This window comes from Saccopteryx bilineata, chromosome 1, assembly GCF_036850765.1.
Source record: "Saccopteryx bilineata isolate mSacBil1 chromosome 1, mSacBil1_pri_phased_curated, whole genome shotgun sequence".
NCBI lineage: Eukaryota > Metazoa > Chordata > Mammalia > Chiroptera > Emballonuridae > Saccopteryx > Saccopteryx bilineata.
Genome location: NC_089490.1, coordinates 33,813,207 through 33,834,354, shown reverse-complemented (window position 1 = coordinate 33,834,354; position 21,148 = coordinate 33,813,207). Strand labels below are relative to the sequence as shown.

Here is a 21,148-nt window from a genome sequence, read left to right as displayed (position 1 = left end):
TTTAAAATTAGTTATTGATTTTAGAGACAGAGAAAGAAAAAGAGAGAGACAGAGAAATGTCGATCTGTTCCTGCAAGTGCCCTGACCAGGGATCAAACCCGCGACCTTTGTGTATCGGGAAGATGCTCTAACCAATCTAGCTATCCAGCCAGGGCATTGTTTTTAATTGATTAGTATGTTATTCCTGATGTCCTAAATTCTTTGAGCAACTGTTTTTTTGTTTGTTTGTTTTTTGTGTTTTTTTTTTGTATTTTTCCAAAGCCAGAAACAGGGAGAGACAGTCAGACAGACTCCCGCATGCGCCCGACCGGGATCCACCCGGCACTCCCACCAGGGGGCTATGCTCTGCCCCTCCAGGGCGTCGCTCTGCTGCGACCAGAGCCACTCTAGCGCCTGGGGCAGAGGCCAAGGAGCCATCCCCAGCGCCTGGGCCATCCTTGCTCCAATGGAGCCCTGGCTGCGGGAGGGGAAGGGAGAGACAGAGAGGAAGGAGGGGGGGGGGTGGAGAAGCAAATGGGCGCCTCTCCTATGTGCCCTGGCCGGGAATCGAACCCAAGTCCCCTGCACGCCAGGCCGACGCTCCACTGCTGAGCCAACCGGCCAGGGCCATGAGCAACTGTTTTTGCTGAAAACTAATAGTCTTAAGTAAGTTTATTTTTTCTGGGCACATGTCTGCAGCTATTGCAATTGAGCACGAGTTAATTAACTCACTATGGGTAGGTGGCATCCTTGCTCAGCTAACAAGTGAACCACTCAGAAGTTTTGGTTGCAGACTAATTTTCATCTTTTAATTTTTAGAGAGAAATTCTGCTGTGATATTTTAAATTTTCTAATTTTTCTGACTATTGCTGTCCTGCAAGTTGGAAATATTTTAATGAGTGCTTATTTTGATAATGTTGACATACAGCATGTTCTTTTAGCATACTATAATAAACACAATGCTTTGCCACCTAATTTTATAACAAAATAATCCAGATTTCACTCAGCTTTAAAGCATCCAGTCTAGATTTCTCTTTTCCTCTTGTTTTGACATGATTTCCATGCACTGGTAATAAAAAATTAAGTAATATGTCATATTATAACAATATGTATGACGCTAAAACACCATCAAGTTATTATAACTGCAGCACTGTGATTTGTAGACACTGAGCAGACACGTCAAGTGATGAGATTACCCCATATGGTCTCTGTCACCACTCTTCAGATCTGTCCTCATAGCATGAAAACAGCCTTAGGCAATACATACACTCTAAGTGTGGATATATTCCAATAAAACTTTATTTACGGACACTGAAACCTGAATTTTATGTATAATTTTACATATCTTGATATGTTATTCTTATGTTAATTTTTTCAACTATTTAAAACTGAAAACCATTATTAGTTTATAGGCTATACCACAATGGTGGCAGGAAGATGAGCAGTACCGGACCTAGGAGGTCAGTTATATTGAAAAGAAGTTTAAAGTGTATCACTTCTTTCTTTTCTTTCATCTTTATTTCTTTTCCTGGAGAGCAGGCTAGCTGTGTGAACTTTTTCCTCCCCAGCACCTTATTTCATGGCCCATGATTACTAACAAATTAAGAATAGTACTTGAAAGACGCAATAGATAGCCTGTAAGATCCTAATGCAAGTTGTTTTTATTTGATAAAACCGAATTTTGCCAGATTTAATTAATAAGGACATGTTAAATATTATTGAGTGATGGTGATAGATCCCAGAATCTTGGTTCACTGGGGTTGAGGATAACCCCAGGGTTGGGGGAGAGGGAATGGAGAGTCTAGTTTAATGACTACAGAGTTTAGTTTCGCAAGATGACAAGAGCTCTGGAGATGGGTGGTGGTGATGATTGCACAACAATGTGGACGTATTTTATGCCTCTGAACTGTACACTTAAAAACAGTTAAGATGCTCAATTTTGTCATGTGTTTTTACCATAATAAAAACAGATTTGTTTACAAAAACAGAGCTTTTGTGATATCCCTAGTGTACTAAAATTTCCGCCTGCTGATGTAATTTAGTTAAAGAGCAAATCCTCATGTTTCTTCACAAACAATTCGTTCAAGACCTAACAGAATCAGATCTCTTTTAGAATAACTATATTTGAATAGATTTCAGGCCAGTGTTTTGTTATAACATCTACGAACAGATGATTAAGTGTTTATATTACCTGCCAATTAGCAAATTTAGTAAACACTGATAGTAAAAATTCACTATCTTGCAATCTGCCCCTCTTTATTTTTTTGCCAATAGAAAGCATTGCATTCATTCCCTAGCTAGTTTTGTAGGGGTGAGTTTCAACATAACCACATTCATGAAAGCATCTACTATATGGGATCGGATGAATAACATAAACCAAGGGCTTTGCTTTTTTTTTTTTTTTTTTTGCACACACTTATAGTAAAAAAAATTTTACATGTTGATTCAAAACTCACATGTACATATACAAAAAACCTAAAACAAAATTTCATGAAACATAGTCACCCTTACTATATATAATGCACTTTCTTAGTTGTTATTATATCTACTGTGTTTTATTTCATTTTTAGAAGTGCTGGTCAGAGCACATTAAATTGAATTCCCAACTCACTAATGGTTTATAACTGAGAGTTTGAAAATAATGCTCCAAGCAACATCCAAATTATAAAAAGATAAAGCAGAGAAAGGGGAAGTAAATAACTAATAAAAGCAAATTACATTAATAAAAATATAAATTCTTTTCTTTTTTTTTTTTACACAGAGACAGAGAGTCAGACAGGGACAGACAGACAGGAATGGAGAGAGATGAGAAGCATCAAGCATCAGTTTTTTGTTGCGACACCTTTGTTGTTCATTGATTGCTTTCTCATATGTGCCTTGACCGTGGGCCTTCAGCAGACCAAGTAACCCCTTGCTCGAGCCAGCGACCTTGGGCTCAAGCTGGTGAACTTTGCTCAAGCCAGATGAGCCCGTGCTCAAGCTGGCAACCGCAGGGTCTTGAACCTGGGTCCTCTGCATCCCAGTCCGATGCTCTATCCACTGTGCTACCGCCCGGTCAGGCAAAAATATAAATTCTTAATGCGGGTAGGTCCCTCTCTCTCTTTTCTGTGAAATAGAGAGGCAGACGAGAAGAAGGGAGAGAGACATGAAGAAAAAGAGATGAGAAGCATCAACTCATTGTTGCATCACTTCAGTTGTTCATTGATTGCTTCTCATATGTGCCTTGACCGAGAGGCCCAAGCTGAGCCAGTGACTCCTTGCTCAAGCCAATAATCTGGCGTTCAAGTTGGTGAGTCTGTGCTCAAGTCGGATGAGCCTGCATTAAAGCTGGTGACCTCAAGGCTTTGAACTTGAACGTTAGCATCCCAGGTCAATGCTCTATTCACTGAGCCACCACTGGTCAGGTGGTAGGTTTACTTTTAATAAATCAATGAAACAATTAATGCAGGAATTAAAAAATGTAAAAGTCACCTTCAAAATTCTAAGAAGCAAACATCACCAAACTTAAGGAAATCAAATGAATATGAAAATATAACTCAGATATCTTATCTGCTTTTGGATATAAATATAAATTCTCTATTATGAATTAAATAGAAATTGTGAAAGGCAATTATAGCACTATGATAAAACTTAAATACCCTTTTATCATTTTTAAGAGTTTTGGATTGCTTTCTGTACATACCAGGCTTGGAACATATAGACATACAAGGTCCCCGGCAATACCCAGGTCAGAATATAAACTAGGGACTCCCCTCTAAATGAGTTCCAAAGTGTCAGTAAAAATAGTGCCAATGTCATTCTAAATATTCAGCAACTGTTTCAATGTTCTCTGTGAAATGGACTATTAGTTTCAGCCCAGCTCTAGCAAGGTGGAACATGGGGGAGTATTTTATTACTTTTTAAAAATTCACTATATGTATATATATTTGAGGAACAGAAATTGAGATTGAAATGGCTCTCCGTGATTGGTTACCTTCTCCTGCAGTATCCACAGCACTCTGAAGCGAGTGCTTGGCTGGCTTTCTTCTCAGTGTTCTTGACTTCTGGAAAAGTTACGAGTCCTACTAATGTCCTTTAGGAAGCAATTCAACTCACCCTTCTTACTCCCTTCATTTCCAAATGATGTCAAACACATTTTCAATTTCCAAGTTGTTCCAGCAATATCCTGATTAAAAAGTCGATCAATATACTTTAGGATGGTTCAGCAGTACTGCCAAACTATGATTGCATTACTTAGATTGGATGGGAGACTATGCATAACCTAAGAAATGTTAAGTATGTTTGAGGGACTATAGATCTGAATCATTTTCAACATTACAAGATGGGAAAGGAAAGAAAAACATATCATGCATTGTCATGTATATAACCATTATCTAAGAAAGAAATTCATTGAGTTCCCTATCCTGCCCTTCTGTGACATCCTCAGATCTTTCCAGTCCTGACTTCTTTACTTAATAAGAATAAAAATATAGCTAAATTTTTACTGAGCGCATACTGTGCATGTAAGGCAGTGGTCCCCAACCTTTTTTGGGCCATGGACCGGTTTAATGTCAGAAAATATTTTCACGGACAGGCCTTTAGGGTGGGATGGGATGTATCACGTGACCGAGACAAGCGTCAAGAGTGAGTCTTAGACAGATGTAACAGAGGGAATCTGGTCATTTAAAAAAAACAAAACATCATTCAGACTTAAATATAAATAAAACAGAAATAATGTAAGTTATTTATTCTTTCTCTGTGGACCTGTACCAGATGGCCCACGGACCAGTACTGGTCCACGGCCCAGGGGTTGGGGACCACTGATGTAAGGTACTATTTTAAGCATTTAACCTGCACTAACTTATTTGATTCTCATAATCAGTCTCTGGGGTAGGTACAATTATTACTTATTCTTTACAGATGAGGAAACTGGAGTCCCTAGTGAACCCAGGCAACCACTCCCCATTGCTCACCTGTAAGCAGGGACTCTAGAGCCAGAACTAGAAACTAATCATCAAGTCATTTTTGTAACAGATTCTGTCAATTCCAGCACCTAGGCTTTTGCTTTCTTCACTTCACTAAGTCCCTAACGAGCTCTCCTTGCCTAAATCTTTGCCTCATAGTCCCTTCCTCCAGAGACAGGGTCTAGACCTGCTCACTAAAGTCTTCTGAGGTCTGCTCAGGTATGAGTGCCAGAGATCCTCCCGTTGCCCCTCCAGATCCCTTCTCCAGTCATCTCTATTCTGCTTCGTAAGCCTGGAGGTTGACCTGTTTGAGTCTTTGCCCACTTTCCAGCTTGGTTCAGCTAGTGGGGTGTCCAGGCAGGAGATCAGAGGGGAGGCAGGGAGTTAAGATTGTGGATCCTCCTCCTGGTTCCCTTCTCTTTCTTTCTTCTTTTTTTTAAAAATCAAGTGAGAGGCAGGGAGGCAGAGAGACTCCTGCATGCACCCCAACTGGGATCCAGCCAGCAACTTCCGTCTGGGGTTGATGTTCTGCCCATCTGGGGCTGCTGATTTGTTGCTCAGCAACTGAGCTATTTTAGTGCCTGAGGCCATGGAGCCATCCTCAGCAACTGGGGCCAACATGTTCATTCAAGCCATGGCTGTGGGAGAGGAAGAGAGGGAGAGAGAGAGGGAAGGAGGACGGGTGGAGAAGCAAACGGTTGCTTCTCCTGTGTGCCCTGACTGGGAATTGAACCCAGTACTTCCACACACTTGGCTGATGCTCTACCACTAAACCAACAGGCCAGGACTCCTGGTTCCCTTTTCCCTCACCCTTTGGGTCTAGGGCTAGTAACACTTCTACTATGCCTAGCCCTTAGGTATAGCACTATTCCTCATGGTTTCCCGGTAACCATCTGCTATGGTCTGAATGTGTCCTTCTTCCCCAACACCCTTCCCCAGTTCATATGTTGAAATCCCAACCCTCAAAGGTAATAGTATTTAGGTAATGGGGCCTTTGGGAGGTAATTTAGCTCATGATGGGTGAAACCTCAGGAATGGGATTTGTGCTTCTATAAAAGGCTCCAAAGAGACCCTTCCTCTCTTCTGCCATTTAAAGACATGGCTAGCAGTCAACAGTCTGTGGCCTGGAGGAAAGCCTTCATCAAAGCCTGAAACCCTGGTCTTGGATTTCCAGCCTCCAGAACTGTGAGCGATAAATTTCTGATGTTCGCAAGCTACCCAGTCTTTGGTATTTTGTTATAGTATTTCAGACAGACTATGATACCAGTCACACATGTTAGTTTCATCATCTGCACCAGAGTCTCTCTGTTGCTTCTGGCCTGGCAAGAGAGCCAAGTGCCAAATGACTCAACTCTGTCCTATATAACTGGCTTACTTTTTCTTGATATGTTCAAGAAGAAGACTTCTATGGCAGAGAGGTAGTAGTACAGAAATTAGAGGCTGGGAACAATGGGAGACAATCTTCATGTGCTCCATAAGGTCACCAATCCTCATCGGCTGTCTATGAAAAACCTGTAGGCAAGTGCTGAACCATCTAAAAAGCTACACAAGAAAGTCTATGCAAAACTTAGAGGGACTTGGGACAAGGTTTCCTGTGGTTCTAGAGCCTCCAAAATCTTTTCCAAGAAATACAAGTTTTTGTGAGTATTTTATACTTGTTACTACCTGTCCCCACACTCCCTAATATATACATGTCTTTTCCCCATTTATCAGAAACACAAATGCAGAGTTAAGCCTAAAGAAGAGTAAGAATCAATTAAAGTTCTATTTTAGGATAACTATACATCATACAAATCATTTTCCACTTTACATTTTTTTGGATTAATGTAGAACATTCTATTTATTCTAAAAGCTGAGAGCCAGATGAGATCATCATGCTTTTTGCTTTAAGTAATCATATCCTAAAACATTGATGTTTTAGACCAATTTTAAAAATTCACAACATGTAATAATTTTGATGTAAGAATCAATATCTATGCATACAAATCAGAATTGATCCAACTTTGAAGCATTTATTTATAATTACAACATGAAAGAACAAGTTAATTTCTCTTTGAAATATTTACCTCATTATACCTTATATTAATATCATATATTAATGAATAACTAGTTACCATTTACCAATGTTTCTATTAATTTTGTACTTCAATAGTGTCAAAAGTTTGTCTAAACATAATTAATGTGCTGAGATGCATACTTCAGATAATTTACTTAATAAATCATCTTAAGTGGTTTCCTCCCTCAGCTACAACCAGTAAGTTTCTCTTGTTCTAATATTCCTTTGTACCACATTGAAGCAATATTAAAAAAACAAACCAATCAGCTACATTTCACATTTTGTTTTTTTTATTAAGTGAGAGGCAGGGAGGCAGAGAGACAGACTCCCACATGAGCCCCTACCCAGCAAGCCAGGGGATGCTCTGCTCATCTGAGGCCATTGCTCCATTGCTGGACAACCAAGCTATTTTATCACCTGAGGTGAATCCATGGAGCCAACCTCAGTGCCTGGGGCCAACTTGCTCAAACCAATCAAGCCATGGCTACAGGAAGAGAAGAGAAAAAAGAAAAAGAGAAGGGGAAGGGGTGGAGAAGCACATGGTTGCTTCTCCTGTGTGCCCTGACTGGGAATCAAACCCAGGACATCTACACACTGGGCCAATGCTCTACCATTGAGCCAAATGGCCAGGGCCTACATTTCACATTTTTATCATTTCTCTACCTCCTATGTATAGGTTATTAGAAAAATATATAAGCATATATTTACAAGTGACAGTATTTTTCTATCAAATCAACAAATTCTTAAAGTAATAATAAAATGGAAGGGAAAGAAAGAGGCCATCTTCTTCTGTTACCTGTCTTGCCAAGCCTGGGAATAGGCAGTTGTAGGGCAAGTCAGAATTAGGAAGCTAGTGAAGGAAGCTTGCTAGTGGAGAATGCAAGTATTCATCAAAGAAGGAAACACAGGGAGATGAAATGGATCTATTCCATCCTGCTGAGACTCAGAAAATTGCACAAAAGCAAGGAGGGATATTTTGGACTCACTGTATGGAAGCCAACTTCAAGGTTCAGGAGTGTCAAATACTGAGAGAAACAGGAGACTCAACAGCAGTGGCATTTCGGGATGATGTGTGAGCTCATGGTCCCATAGTAGAGAAGTAGCTCCAACAACCAGGGGGAGACAAAACTTCGGGCAAATGCACATCTTATTCATCGAAAGAGGGAAAGGGTAAACTTGACCTTCTACATAAAGGTAGAAAGCTTAGTGAAATACTTTTTTTTTTTGGCAAAAGTAAAGTCTATCCAAATAGATCATTTAAGATAGCCTTCTAGTCTGACTCTCTTCCAAATATACTAAGTGATGACTTAGGGTCACATAAGTGGTGACAAACACAAGCTCTAGAATCAAACTGCCTGGATCTATAACCCTAGAGCCAATACTTACTACCTATGTAATATTTCTGTATCCCTCCAAAAGAGACCCATTTTTTAATTTTAATTTTAATTTTTTTTGAGAGAGGCCAGGAGAGAGACAGAGAGACAGGAACACCGAGCTGTTCCTGTATGTGCCCTGGCTGGTGATTGAACTGGCTACCTCTGCACTTTGGGGAGACACTCCAACCAACCAAGTTATCTGACCAGGGCTTTTTTTTTTTTTAAGTGAGAGAGAGAGAGAGAAATAGACAGACAGACAAGAACAGACAGGCTGGAAAGGAGAGAGAGTAGCAGCATCAGTTCTTCATTGTGGCACCTTAGTTGTTCATTGATTGCTTTCTCATATGTGCCTTGACCGGGGAGTTCCAGCAGAGCGAGTGATCCCTTGCTCAAGCCAACAACCTTTGACTCAAGCCAGCGACCTTGGGCTTCAAGCCAATGACCTTTGGGCTCAAGCCAGTGACCATGGGGTAAGGTGACCAACTGTCCTCCTTTAAGGAGGATAGTCCTTTTGTAAGTTCCATCCTCTCTCGAAAAGTGTCCTCCTACATGTCCTCCTTTTTGATATTGGAAGACTAATCTGTAAATGTCCATATTCGATCGATGCAGTCAATCCATTGCATGCGATGTGATGTATTTGTATCTAAATGAGTACTTTTTTCTTATAATTATTATTAAATATTAATAGGGATGTAAGCATAATTACAATATAAAATATTACAAATGTTTTATTATGCATTTATCATATTATAGTTTATTATTATTGCAATGAATAAAATGTTTCTTTTATTTATGATATTGTTTTCTTCCATTTATTTTTTTCCTCCTTTTCATTGTAAAAAAGTTGACCTTACCATGGGGTCATGTCTATGACCCCATGCTCAAGCCCGCAACCTTGGGGTTTTGAACTTGGGTCCTTAGCATCCTAGTCTGACACTGTATCCACTAAGCCACTGCTTGGTTAGGCATGACCAGGGCTTAATTTTTTATTTATTGATTGATTTTTAGAGACAGAGAGAGAAAGGAAAAGAGAGGGGAGGCAGAAGGGAAGTATTCATTTGTTGTTTCACTTAGTTGTACATTCATTGGTTGCTTCCTGTGTGTGCCCTGACCAGGGAATGAACCCACAGCCTTGTCGTTTTGGGATGATACTCTGAACTGATTGAGCTAACTGGCCAGGGAGAGGCCCACATTTTTGCATACAATTTCAGGTTCCTATAAACCTGTCCATGAATTTGAGGTTCAGAATTTCTACAGCAGAAATAGGCCCATCAAGAACAGGCGTTAGGTTGTTGGCTTTCTTCTTTGAAATATAAACTTTACTACTATATTTCAATTTAATATTTGCTGTTTGTTTCCCTTACTTACTCCAGAAAGTATTTTGGGGTTACTTTTTAAGATGTACTTCTTTTCTGTTCCTAGACCCATGGGCTGTTATTACATTTGGATAATCTCAGTAGGCTCCAGAACTGTGTGTTCACTGAAACGTGTTTCACTAATCCTAGCTGCTCGTTGCAGTCCTCCTCGGGACACCTTCCACCTCTGCTCTCTTAGCGACATTATTCTTTCAGGTGATCAGCGCACAGATAGACTAGCATACAAATATATTAGCACAAAATATTCCATGCAAAGTCCTACAAAAATTATTTTTAATGTTTATTTTATTAATTATAGAGAAAGAAGGGAGGGGGAGAGACAGAGAGAGAGAGAGAGAGAGAGAGAGAGAGGAACATTGATCTGTTCCTGTACGTGCCCTGACCAGGGATCGAACCAGCAACCTCTGTGCTTCAGGATGATGCTCTAACCCACCGAGCTATCTGGCCAGGGCTGACCTACAAAAATTATTGTAAGAAATGGAGGAAATTTGGCTATTAAAAATTGCTGTTGTTTTATTAAGGCAATCTGGAATTTAATTCACAAATATCAGTCAAGATTTATTATCTCATATTCTAACATAATTAATATGCATCTTTAAACCTCCACTTTACTATTTTTTTTTTCACTTAAGAATGTAGAAATGCTTGTAACTTATATGGCAACTCTTAAGATCTAGAAGGCAATAACTTCAGCTTTCAAACTTGCTTTGTAAATTGCTCATTCTTAGAAATGGTGGAACTATTTTACACTATCTGAATAATAATGAACAACACTGCTCAGTGATTTATAACTCTAAGAGCTTTATAATTTGATTTATGAACAGCTCTCAGACTTTCCACTGGCAGCTCATACAACTATGAGTAAATTTTCTGGCCAAATGACTCAGTATTTTGCTGCATGACTAATCCCACACTCAATGTGGAAACTATATAAATGAATTCTATTTTCTTATGGATAATAAATGACTACTTTCTAAAACCTCTGTGCAAAGCATTACGAGGTAAATGAATTTAATTATATTGACATTTTAAACTCTCAAAATCAGACTTTTCTGAGAAGTCTGTAATGTCCCCAAAAAATGACCCTACCAAAAAACCATACATTTCCTTTACAGTATTATTACGGATTCCACAACCCATACAATTTTAAATTAGGCTCTAAATTTCTCTCTCTCTCTATTTTTCTTTTTTTAGCAAGAGAGACAGGAAGGGAAAGAGATGAGAAGCGTCAACTCGTAGTTGTGGCACTTTAGTTGTTCACTGATTGCTTCTCATATGTGCCTTGACTAGTGCTGAGTAGGGGTCTCAAGCTGAGTCAGTGGCCCCTTGCTCAAGCCAGCGACCTTGGGCTTCAAGCCAGCGACAACAGGGTCATGTCTATAATCCCACACTCAAGCCAGTGACCTTGCGGTTTCCAACCTGGGTCTTCAGTGTTCCAGGCCAAAGCTCTATCCACTGCGCCACCACCAGGTCAGGCATAGGCTCTAAAATTTCTAAAATGTTAAAAGAATAATTGGAATAATTCTATTTAAAATATTTCCCCTTACGCTGATGTCTTTAAGCTATTTTTAAGGTTTTTATCATGGTAAAAATAAAATCCTTTCCCAGGGAATATTTGCTGAAAATAATATTTGCTATTACTACAAATAACAATTGTTTTTCCTTCAAAAAGTCAAATTTTAAAAAGATAATAGTGATCTATCTATATGATGGCTCTCCTGATTCCAGTGGTGGAAAATCACCTCTCAGGTTATATTAGGTAAGGTAGGTTTTCCGCAGTGATGTAGTTCCTTTACTTTTTTTTTTTTTTGTATTTTTCTGAAGCTGGAAACGGGGAGAGACAGTCAGACAGACTCCCGCATGCGCCCGACCGGAATCCACCCGGCACGCCCACCCGGGGCAAAGCTCTGCCCACCAGGGGGCGATGCTCTGCCCCTCCGGGGTGTCGCTCTGTTGCGACCAGAGCCACTCTAGCACCTGGGGCAGAGGCCAAGGAGCCATCCCCAGTGCCCGGGCCATCTTTGCTCCAATGGAGCCTTGGCTGCGGGAGGGGAAGAGAGAGACAGAGAGGAAGGAGGGGGCGGGGTGGAGAAGCAAATGGGCGCTTCTCCTATGTGCCCTGGCCGGGAATCGAACCCGGGTCCCCCGCACGCCTGGCCGACGCTCTACCACTGAGCCAACTGGCCAGGGCAGTTCCTTTACTTTTTAATACAAGAACATGTATATTGTTGGCATATTTTATAAAAAACCATTTGGAAATAAACTGGCCATATAACAGATTTCCTTAGATTCCTCTTAATTTCTTCCATACCACTTAATTCTGAGAGAAAAACAAAACAAAACAAACAAAACTTTACGTAGCAATAAGTAGATTGCCAATCCAAAATCAGTATGACTAATTTCTCATAATTTATTGCTAGAGACATTTGTACATAAATGTTCTGCTTTCAAGGAGGTAATATTTCAATGTAACATCCTTGTGTGATTACCAATTGAGTAATTTATTCTCTTCCATATAGGTTTGTAATAAAAGCTTACAGACAATCTGGACTACATTCCAAGGTATCCCGTATCTTACCCTCAAAATCCATCTCTTCTACTCTGAATAGTAGCAGCCAGGGCGAGTGTGGAGGAGACTACGGGCATGGACCCACCATAACCAGTCAGGGTCAATTTTAACTCTGAAGAATTGAAAGTAACCAGAGAGCAGAAAGAACCCATTGGAGGGACTCAAAGTATGTTAAAAATAGTGAAACCACGAATGCCCAGGAGAATGCCCCTTTTCCCCCCTCTCTTTCCCTCCCACTGCTGGTTCCACCCCTCTAAAACTTGTTCAGGTATTCCTATCTGACAAAGGGAACTGTATTAGTCTTTATTCAAGCTTTAACCGCATTTCTGCTCATCCTGGTAAGAGCTCAATTTCTCTAAACATTGTGGACAGCAGCTCTCCTATTTCACCTACCTCCCCCTCTTCTGCCCATTAGTCTGGTTTTAGCTTCTCCCACTGCATTGGATCAGTTCTCCGGAAGGTTTCCAAAGGTCTTCCAGTCACCAGCCCACAGGCATCCTTCTTAACCTCTCATTTGTGCAACTGTTCTAGTTAGCCGCTAAATTGGAACACTCTCCACTTGGCCTCCACAGTTTTGCCTTCTGCTCTCCTCCAGTTCACAAACGGAAGCAGTCTCCAAAGATCTGATTCCAGTTTTTTATAGTTTCTCTTCCTGAGTCATTTCACCCATTTTCAAGACTTCACCTATAAGTTCTGTTAATGACTCCTATCTGTCTCTGGTTCTGACTTCCCACACTTCCAGGAGCTTGCTGGATAATTTCATGTGGATATCCTTGACACCTCTTACCTTAATGGTTCTAAAACTCAGTTTATCATCTTCCTCTTCAAAAAAACTCTTCCTCCATCTCAGCTCAAAACTTGTCAGCTTTAATTCCTCCCTTTTCCCCCCTCAGTTGGTCATTACACAGCTTAGGGTGGAAACTTTTCTTCTTCCTGATCCATAAGTTAGGTATTTGTGCCAGGTTCTTCTACTTCTAGGGAAGTCCTGCAGATTATCTCTGCCATCCTTTTAAAGCCCCTTACTTTAATCTTTGGGAGGTGGAATGACTCAGTGCTGAGGGAGGTTGAAGACTTGCCAGCTCCTAACAGGCAGGACTGATGTTTAAAAGGCCACTTCTCACACATGGTCCTATCTCTTGCTCACTCATGCAGAATGTCTTATGGATTGGAGAGTCTCAGGCTCTTCTTAGCCTCTGGTTTCCAGGTAAGAAGTACAGGTAACGCCCTTCCTGCCCTAGTGCTGGGAAGGACTATACAGTTGACCCTTGAACAATGTAGGGGTTAAGGGCACTGACTCCCCTGTGCACTTGAAAATCTGTGTATTACTTGTGAATCCCCCCAAACTGAAGTATACTGCTCACAAAAATTAGGGGATATTTCAAAATGAATATGAAGCAATAAAATATCCCCTAATTTTTTTTTTTTTTTTCATTTTTCTGAAGCTGGAAACGGGGAGAGACAGTCATACAGACTCCCACATGCGCCCGACCGGGATCCACCCGGCACGCCCACCAGGGGCGATGCTCTGCCCACCAGGGGGCGATGCTCTGCCCATCTTGGGCGTCGCCATGTTGAGACCAGAGCCACTCTAGCGCCTGAGGTAGAGGCCACAGAGCCATCCCCAGCGCCCGGGCCATCTTTGCTCCAATGGAGCCTTGGCTGCGGGAGGGGAAGAGAGAGACAGAGAGGAAAGCGCGGCGGAGGGGTGGAGAAGCAAATGGGCGCTTCTCCTGTGTGCCCTGGCCGGGAATCGAACCCGGGTCCTCCGCACGCTAGGCCGACGCTCTACCGCTGAGCCAACCGGCCAGGGCCAATATCCCCTAATTTTTGTGAGCAGTGTACTAATAGTCAGCTGTTGACTGGAAGCCTTACCAGTAAAAGAAACAGTGTATTAACTCATACTTTGTATGTTATACGTATTACGTACTGTATTCTTATAGTAAAGTAAGGTAAAGAAAGAAAATGTGATTAAAAAATCATAAGGAAGAGGCCCTGGCCGGTTGGCTCAGCAGTAGAGTGTCGGCCTGGCGTGCGGGGGACCCCGGTTCGATTCCCGACCAGGGCACATAGGAGAAGCGCCCATTTGCTTCTCCAACCCCTCCCCCCTCCTTCCTCTCTGTCTCTCTCTTCCCCTCCCGCAGCCAAGGCTCCACTGGAGCAAAGATGGCCTGGGCACTGGGGATGGCTCCTTGGCCTCTGCCCCAGGAGCTAGAGTGGCTCTGGTCGCGGCAGGGCGACGCCCCGGAGGGGCAGAGCATCACCCCCTGGTGGGCAGAGCATCACCCCTGGTGGGCGTGCCGGGTGGATCCCAGTCGGGCGCATGCACGGGAGTCTGTCTGACTGTCTATCCCCGATTCCAGCTTCAGAAAAATACAAAAAAATAAATAAATAATAAAAAGAAAAAAAATCATAAGGAAGATAAAATACATTTACAGTATTTTTTTAAAATCCACATAAAAGTGGAACTTCCCAGCCCATGTTGTTAAAGGATGAGCTCTAGTTCTTCAGCTATGACTGAGGGGCGGGGCATGCTGAGTCAGGGGAAAAGGAGTAAGAAGCCTCATTTTGCCTTGGTCTAAGCCACGTTCTTCAATCTGACTTGACCCTCAATAAAGTTAACATTTTAATTTCCTTTTGGTTCCTTGTGTGTGTTCTCAGTTTGGTTGGGAATCCAAAGGGAAGAAGGGCTGCACGGTGGGTCATTTTCTACATACCTGGAATAAAACTCTCTTCACTATTTCCCCCAACTCACTGTCTTCTCTTGAGTGATAGTGCTAATTCATGTTCATAAAAAGCCAAAAAAAAAAAAATATATATATATATATTTTTTTTTCCATTTTGATTTTTTATTTCTTGGGATGAAAGAGTCGGCGAAGAGCCTTCCTCATTCATCCCAACTCCCAAAAGTTAAATTTCGGTGACTTTGACACAATGTCAATTATTTTTTAAAAATGAAAACCTAGCAAAAAGAAAAGGCATATATTCTAATATATTAGCTTCCAGATAGGATTGATGAGCTGATTTAATATTTATTGAATTCCACAATGCATTAGGCACCACAGAAACACACAGAAATAAGCAATTAATAACATGCCATTATTTGGTGAAGGAAATGATAAATTAGCAACAAACAAATCAGAAAATAACAATAAAACCTAAATACTAAATTCTTTTAATGATTTGGTTTGCTTATTATTAGTATCTTTGAGATAACTATGGAAAGAACAGAAAAGAAGGCATCTAAAAAGAAATATCTGTAATCCAATTGCATGGCAGTTAAGCATTTGCCTGCCAAAAGAAATAAATGATGTTCTTGTGTGCACTTGAAATTTATAAATGGCTGTAGCAAAACTCAGAATGATAATAATGTGCTAAAGTAATAGCTCACAAAGCTATAATTGCTATTTAGTTGCTTTTTGTTGTTAAGAGTGCAGAGTTTGGGGCAAACTGTTTACTAGGCTGTATTCCTGGTCTTAGACATGTTTCAAGGATATTTAGCCATTTCAGCTCACTCACAAATTCTAGTTAATGAGAAGTATAAAGTAAAGATGACTGTCCTCAATTCTTAGTTATTTCTCCCAATGTTTGCAGTTGGTTAATTCAGTTCTAAATTCTTCCACTAGGCCACTGTGAATGGATGTGAAGAATTCTTCCCTTCCTGATATGCCCCACATGGCAGACTCTCAGGAATCTCTTCAGAAACCCCTGCACCATGGATAGGAATGCAGTCTCTTGCTGCAGAGGGCTGCAGTATCAGAAAACCATTAAGCAAAGTGCTCATGATGCAGTTCTACCTGATAGCCCCACTACTGAGGACCGATGACACCTCTTCTGACTCATAGTACAGCCTACACTGACATTCAACATTCCCACCTTATACAGTGTCTGCAAGCAAGGTCCTGCCATCTTCAACCCACAACTGAATCAGATGCAGCATCTCAACAACTTGAATGTTTAGTTTGTTTTAGGAAACGATGTGTAAGTAAGAAAACTTAATCCATTGTTCCCCATGTTTATGAATTTGGCATTTAAGAACTGCTTTAGGGAAAGCTTTTTTTAGTTTCCTTTAATGCTTACGCTTGGTAATACCTTAAATGTTTTAAGAACACCAGTGGTTAAGCTTTTATGCAGAGATGGATAATTGATTTTGTATCGTTACAAAACACCAACACTGAGATTTCAAGCAAGTAACAAAACTTAAGTATTGTCATGGATTCTTTGCTTTTCAGAATTTTACAAATTACTTTTTAATGACACCATTTTTTTTTCCAGTCAGCTCCGAAGAGTTAAAAGAAACTCCACAAAGGCAGTAATGTGTTACCTTGCCATTCTAATTGTAGTTTCCTCATGCAAGTAAATAAAACAAAATATGCAAAGAACTGCTCCACACAGCATTGCCTTGGGAGCAGCATAACGCGGTACCACACCTGGCCGGTAGGCCAAGGCAGCGAGATGCCGCAGAATGCGGCAGCAGCCGCGGCTTCCTGGCCAGGTGGCAGTGGCCGACCACAGAAAGGCGCACTGCAGCGCACCCGCCATACCTTCTGCGTTGGCACTGCACCAGCGACCACTGAAAAATCTCCCAGCCATCAACTACAATACACTTTCTGCTGGTTATGAAGAAATGGGAGGGGGCAACCGGGAGAGAAGAGGGAGTGTGTGCATTTTGCGTGACAGATCATTATTTCCTCACATTCCCTAAAAATTTCTTTTCCATATATCTACCAGCCAATCCCAACTTCCTTAATCTGCCAGTTCCCTAAATCTGAAATAGCCCCTCCCTTTGCAAATGCACTCAATGAGTCAAATTTTACGGTAAACGCACGGATACAAGCAGATCTTAAGTGCCCATTTCTCGGCTGCGAAACTGCACCAAGTTTGGGGGTGAAACAGTTACGTCTGCACACCACAGCGTACTGGGGAGCGCTCCCAGTCAGAGGGCTTGGAGACGGGTGGGCCTCGGTTCCTGGAGGACCCCAATCCCCAGGGACGGCCCTTCCCGGTGTTCACGCTTCAGCGTGCGAGGAACCCCCCGCAAGCAATAGCTCACCCGGCTGCATCTTCCAAAGCCCCGACCTTGGGGTGGGGCGCAGGGAGGTGGGAGGTTGGCGGTAGCACCGCCTGGAAGCTCCCTCAGCGCCTTACGGTTTTCCCCCCGGCGCCTTGGCGCCCTCTGACGCCGGGCTCCCCGTAATTCGCCCAAGGGAGGCTGGATAGGTGAAAGTCCCAAGCGTTGGGGAGCCTAGAGGCACCCGGCTGGTGCACCCCAGACCGCGCGGACTCGCGGGCGGCCCCGCAGGAGGGCGCTGGGCGCTCACACCCGAGCGCAGCCCGCGGCCGCCGCCGCCGCCGCCGCCGCCGCCGCCGCAGCCATGTCCGCGCGCCCGCGCTGCCGCAGCCGGGCTGTGATGTCATCAGGCGAGCCCCCGCCGCGGCGCCCCATTCCCGCCCCCCACGGGCTGCCGCGGCTGCCGCCGGGGCGCCGCATCCCCGCCCCGACCCACGTGCGCCCGTCTTCGGGATGCCGAGGCCCGGGGCGGCCGCAAGACGATGCGCAGGGCCCAGGTGGCCGCGGCGGCAGCGCTACCCTCCCCGCCCGCCGCGTCCCTGGCGGGGCTGCGCCCGGGGGCTGCGCAGGGACGGGGGCGGGGGCGCCTGGGGAGGGAGGAGAGAGGCTCCCCGCCGCCAACTCCCTGCCTCATCGCCGTCTGCTGAGTCATGGCAAGCGCTCCCCGCAGCCCTGGATCACTCGCTTAGCGCGACTGGCGCGGGGTGCGCAGCCATTGGGCTGGGCGCGGGGCCGCGTGCGCCGGGCATGACGCGCTGATCCGCGCTCGCCCGTGCCCGCCGCTTCGGCGTGCGCCCCGCGCGGGTGCTTGTGCCGCCGCCCTCCAGCCCCGCCGCCGAGCTGCCCCCACCTCGCCCGCACCATGATCGCCGCGGCTTTCCTGGTCTTGCTGAGACCCTACAGCATCCAATGTGCCCTCTTCCTCTTGTTGCTTCTGCTGGGCACCATCGCCACCATCGTCTTCTTCTGCTGCTGGCATCGCAAGCTCCAGAAAGGGAGGCATCCGATGAAATCGGTCTTTTCGGGTCGTTCAAGGAGCCGAGGTAAGACACGCCGCGACGGGTTTCTTCAGGCTAGGAGGAACAGCAAAGCCGATTTAGAGTGAAGCGCGGCTCGCACCCTTTTGCGCTGCGCCCCTGTCTCCACCATTGCCCGCTCCACAAGCCGAGTACGCTTCTGGATTGAACGTCCCTCTCCCGTTTTGCCCTCTCCCCCTTCCTCCAGTCTCCCGGGTTGGGATAAACAGGGCGATGCTGAGAGCTAGGAGGAGAGGCACGGACGCAAATTCTTAGGGCCAGTTTGCTCAAGCACCGAAGGATAACGAGCAGAGTCCGGGGCTGCGGCAGTCTCCCTTCACCCATCATCGCTGACTTTCTTCATGGAGTGATCGGGGCTCCCCGACTCCCCAGAACTTTTCCTCAAACTTCTTGTGTTGAAATCACCTAGAGACCGATCGATGGCCTAGCAACCCTCCCACCCCCCGCCCTACAGGATGTCCCCTCTGAATTCAAGGCGTCTGGAATGTGCTTTCCTGACCCCTCACCCTCAAAGTAAATCATCTGTTATTCGGCAAGTGAAGAACAGGGAGTTAAATGCAGTCTCGTTTTTCTTTTTTCTCCCCAGATGCTGTTATGAGATCTCACCACTTTCGTTCAGAGGTAATTTATTTAGCGCGCACGCTCAAGGTCAGAAGAAGTTCTCTTTCCTGAGTACCAGTATTAATCATATGCGTGTTAAGAAACCAGTAGGGCATTGCATGGCGAGCATGCTGCCCCCAACCGAACTAAAGCCCAGCCAACAGTTTCTGCAAATTTCTTGTTAGTGGAGCCACTGTACCAGAGACGGAAAGACAGCCTCTAAGTGCACTACAGACCTTAGAAAACTTAACCTCGGGATCTATCTCAGCTTCGTTTACAGTCTGTAATTTGGCTGTGGAAGCCTTCTGGGTGCTGTCAGCTGGGGTTGTTCACTTGGATATCCAACAGCAGAGAAGAGCTCTTAGGAAGTTAGTGCAGAGCAGTTTGATCCATATGCATTTCCTTTTAGACTTTTAAGTTGACATTACTATTCACTGATGAAGCTCTTGATGGATGTTTTATTGGGGTCATCTGATGATGTTTGCAAAGTGATGGTGGTCGTGATTGGGCTTTATCTGGTCGTGGGTGCTAGCCTCTATTCTCTAAATGCGGAGCATTCCTCCATGAGCAGGTGGGCCTGCGCAGAGATTAGGTGGGATTGCTGTAGCACCAGCTCCACTGAAGACAGAACAGAACAAAACAAAACAAAAACATAAGTTCTTCCTGACCCAGCATTTCTTTATGAGTTTCCAGGCCAACCTCATTTAGTGTGAGATGTTTTTACCACTTTTTTGGAGGCTTGAAGGTTTCTGGTATTAATGCTTGTGGTTTACTCATCTTAGCAGACTTCATAGTTAGACACCCATCATTTACTTGCCATTTACCTGAGAAGTTATTTCACATTTCATTTCACTAGTTAACCGAATGTTTTATTGTACCTGAGGTGTTTTATTGAACTCTGATTGCTTGAAAGCTATACCTACATTATTATGACAGCATTTTTTTTTTTTGAATTTTTCTGAAGTTAGAAATGGGGAGGCAGTCAGACAGACTCCTGCATGTGCCCGACTGGGATCCACCCGGCATGCCCGCCAGGGGGCGATGCTCTGTTGCAACCAGAGCCATTCTAGTGCCTGAGGCAGAGGCCATAGAGCCATCCTCAGCGCCCTGGCCAACTTTGCTCCAATAGAGCCTTGGCTGCGGGAGGGGAAGAGAGAGACAGAGAGGAAGGAGAGGGGGAGGGGTGGAGAAGCAGATGGGTGCCTCTCTTGTGTGCCCTGGCCGGGAATCGAACCTGGGACTCCTGCATGCCAGGCCGACGCTCTACCACTGAGCCAACTGGCCAAGACCTTATGACAACATTTTAATGTTGTACAATGTGTAATTCTACTGCATGTAGCCCTGGAGAATGAGAACTCTGTGCTGAATTTAGGATACTAAAGAGAATAAATTAACCAGTCAGATAAACAGATGATTCATTCTTGAGTTTACACTAACTAGGTATGTGGTGTTGGGAAACTCTCTTAACTTATCAGCACCTCAGTTTCCCCATCTGTACAATAGGACTAATTAGCACTAACAGGGTTGTAAGGGGGAAGTAGATTTTGGGTTTATAGGTGATGATGTAAAAAAACTCCACTTAGTTCATAGTAGGCATTCAGTACTCAGTAGGTATTAATACCTTTTGTAAAATTGGATTAAAAATGTAAAAATGAAAATTTATTTCCAAATTTTAAAGTCTTTATTAAATTAATTAATTCAAGTTTATGTGAAACAACATAAACTGTGTCTATATGAAGCAGCACTTTTAGAATATCTAATTAATTTAATGGAATAACTCATAGATGTGGCAAAAATAATGATCAGGTTGCAGACATCAAAATTTACGATTTTGATTTTTAAAAGAGATGAGCAGTTCTGTGTACATAAATGATAGAACCAGAATAATAATCCTGTTATGGATTATTTTATTTGCCATCAGGTGTTTCAGTTAAAGCACAAACAAAAAAATGAGAGAGAACTATGTCTTGTTTAGTTATCTCTCAGTTAAGCATTTGTCCCGAGCCTGCATTTGGTTAGGAATGCTGGGAGCAGTTGTTCAATGCCTTAACTCATTTTGTGAGAATACTGATAGAGTTTGACATCCTGTTTGTATTTCATATTTGCCTCATCTGCTAGACTATGATCTCCTTGAGGGCATGGAC

General features: G+C 43.4%; 2 protein-coding genes across 8 annotated transcripts in view; one reads left to right on the top strand and one right to left on the bottom strand.

Annotated features, from left to right (window-relative positions):
- Positions 1-18,331, bottom strand: part of BEND6 (BEN domain containing 6) — a 61,794-nt gene extending 43,463 nt beyond the window's left edge. The window contains exon 1 of one of the 4 annotated variants that reach the window (XM_066252998.1): positions 18,229-18,331. The gene's annotated coding sequence lies outside the window, so the exon portion shown is untranslated. Of the gene's footprint in view, positions 1-17,349; positions 17,682-18,228 lie in introns of those variants that run through there. The other 3 variants (XM_066253012.1, XM_066253007.1, XM_066252994.1) reach the window with 3 other exon arrangements.
- The window catches only part of DST (dystonin), a 508,664-nt gene continuing 505,537 nt past the window's right edge, over positions 18,022-21,148 (top strand). For all 4 annotated transcript variants that reach the window (XM_066252929.1, XM_066252970.1, XM_066252888.1 and 1 more), the window contains exons 1-2: positions 18,022-18,410; positions 18,991-19,025. In XM_066252929.1, coding sequence (XP_066109026.1) covers positions 18,230-18,410; positions 18,991-19,025 — 216 coding nt within the window. In that variant the 5' untranslated portion in view covers positions 18,022-18,229. The remainder of the gene's footprint in view (positions 18,411-18,990; positions 19,026-21,148) is intronic.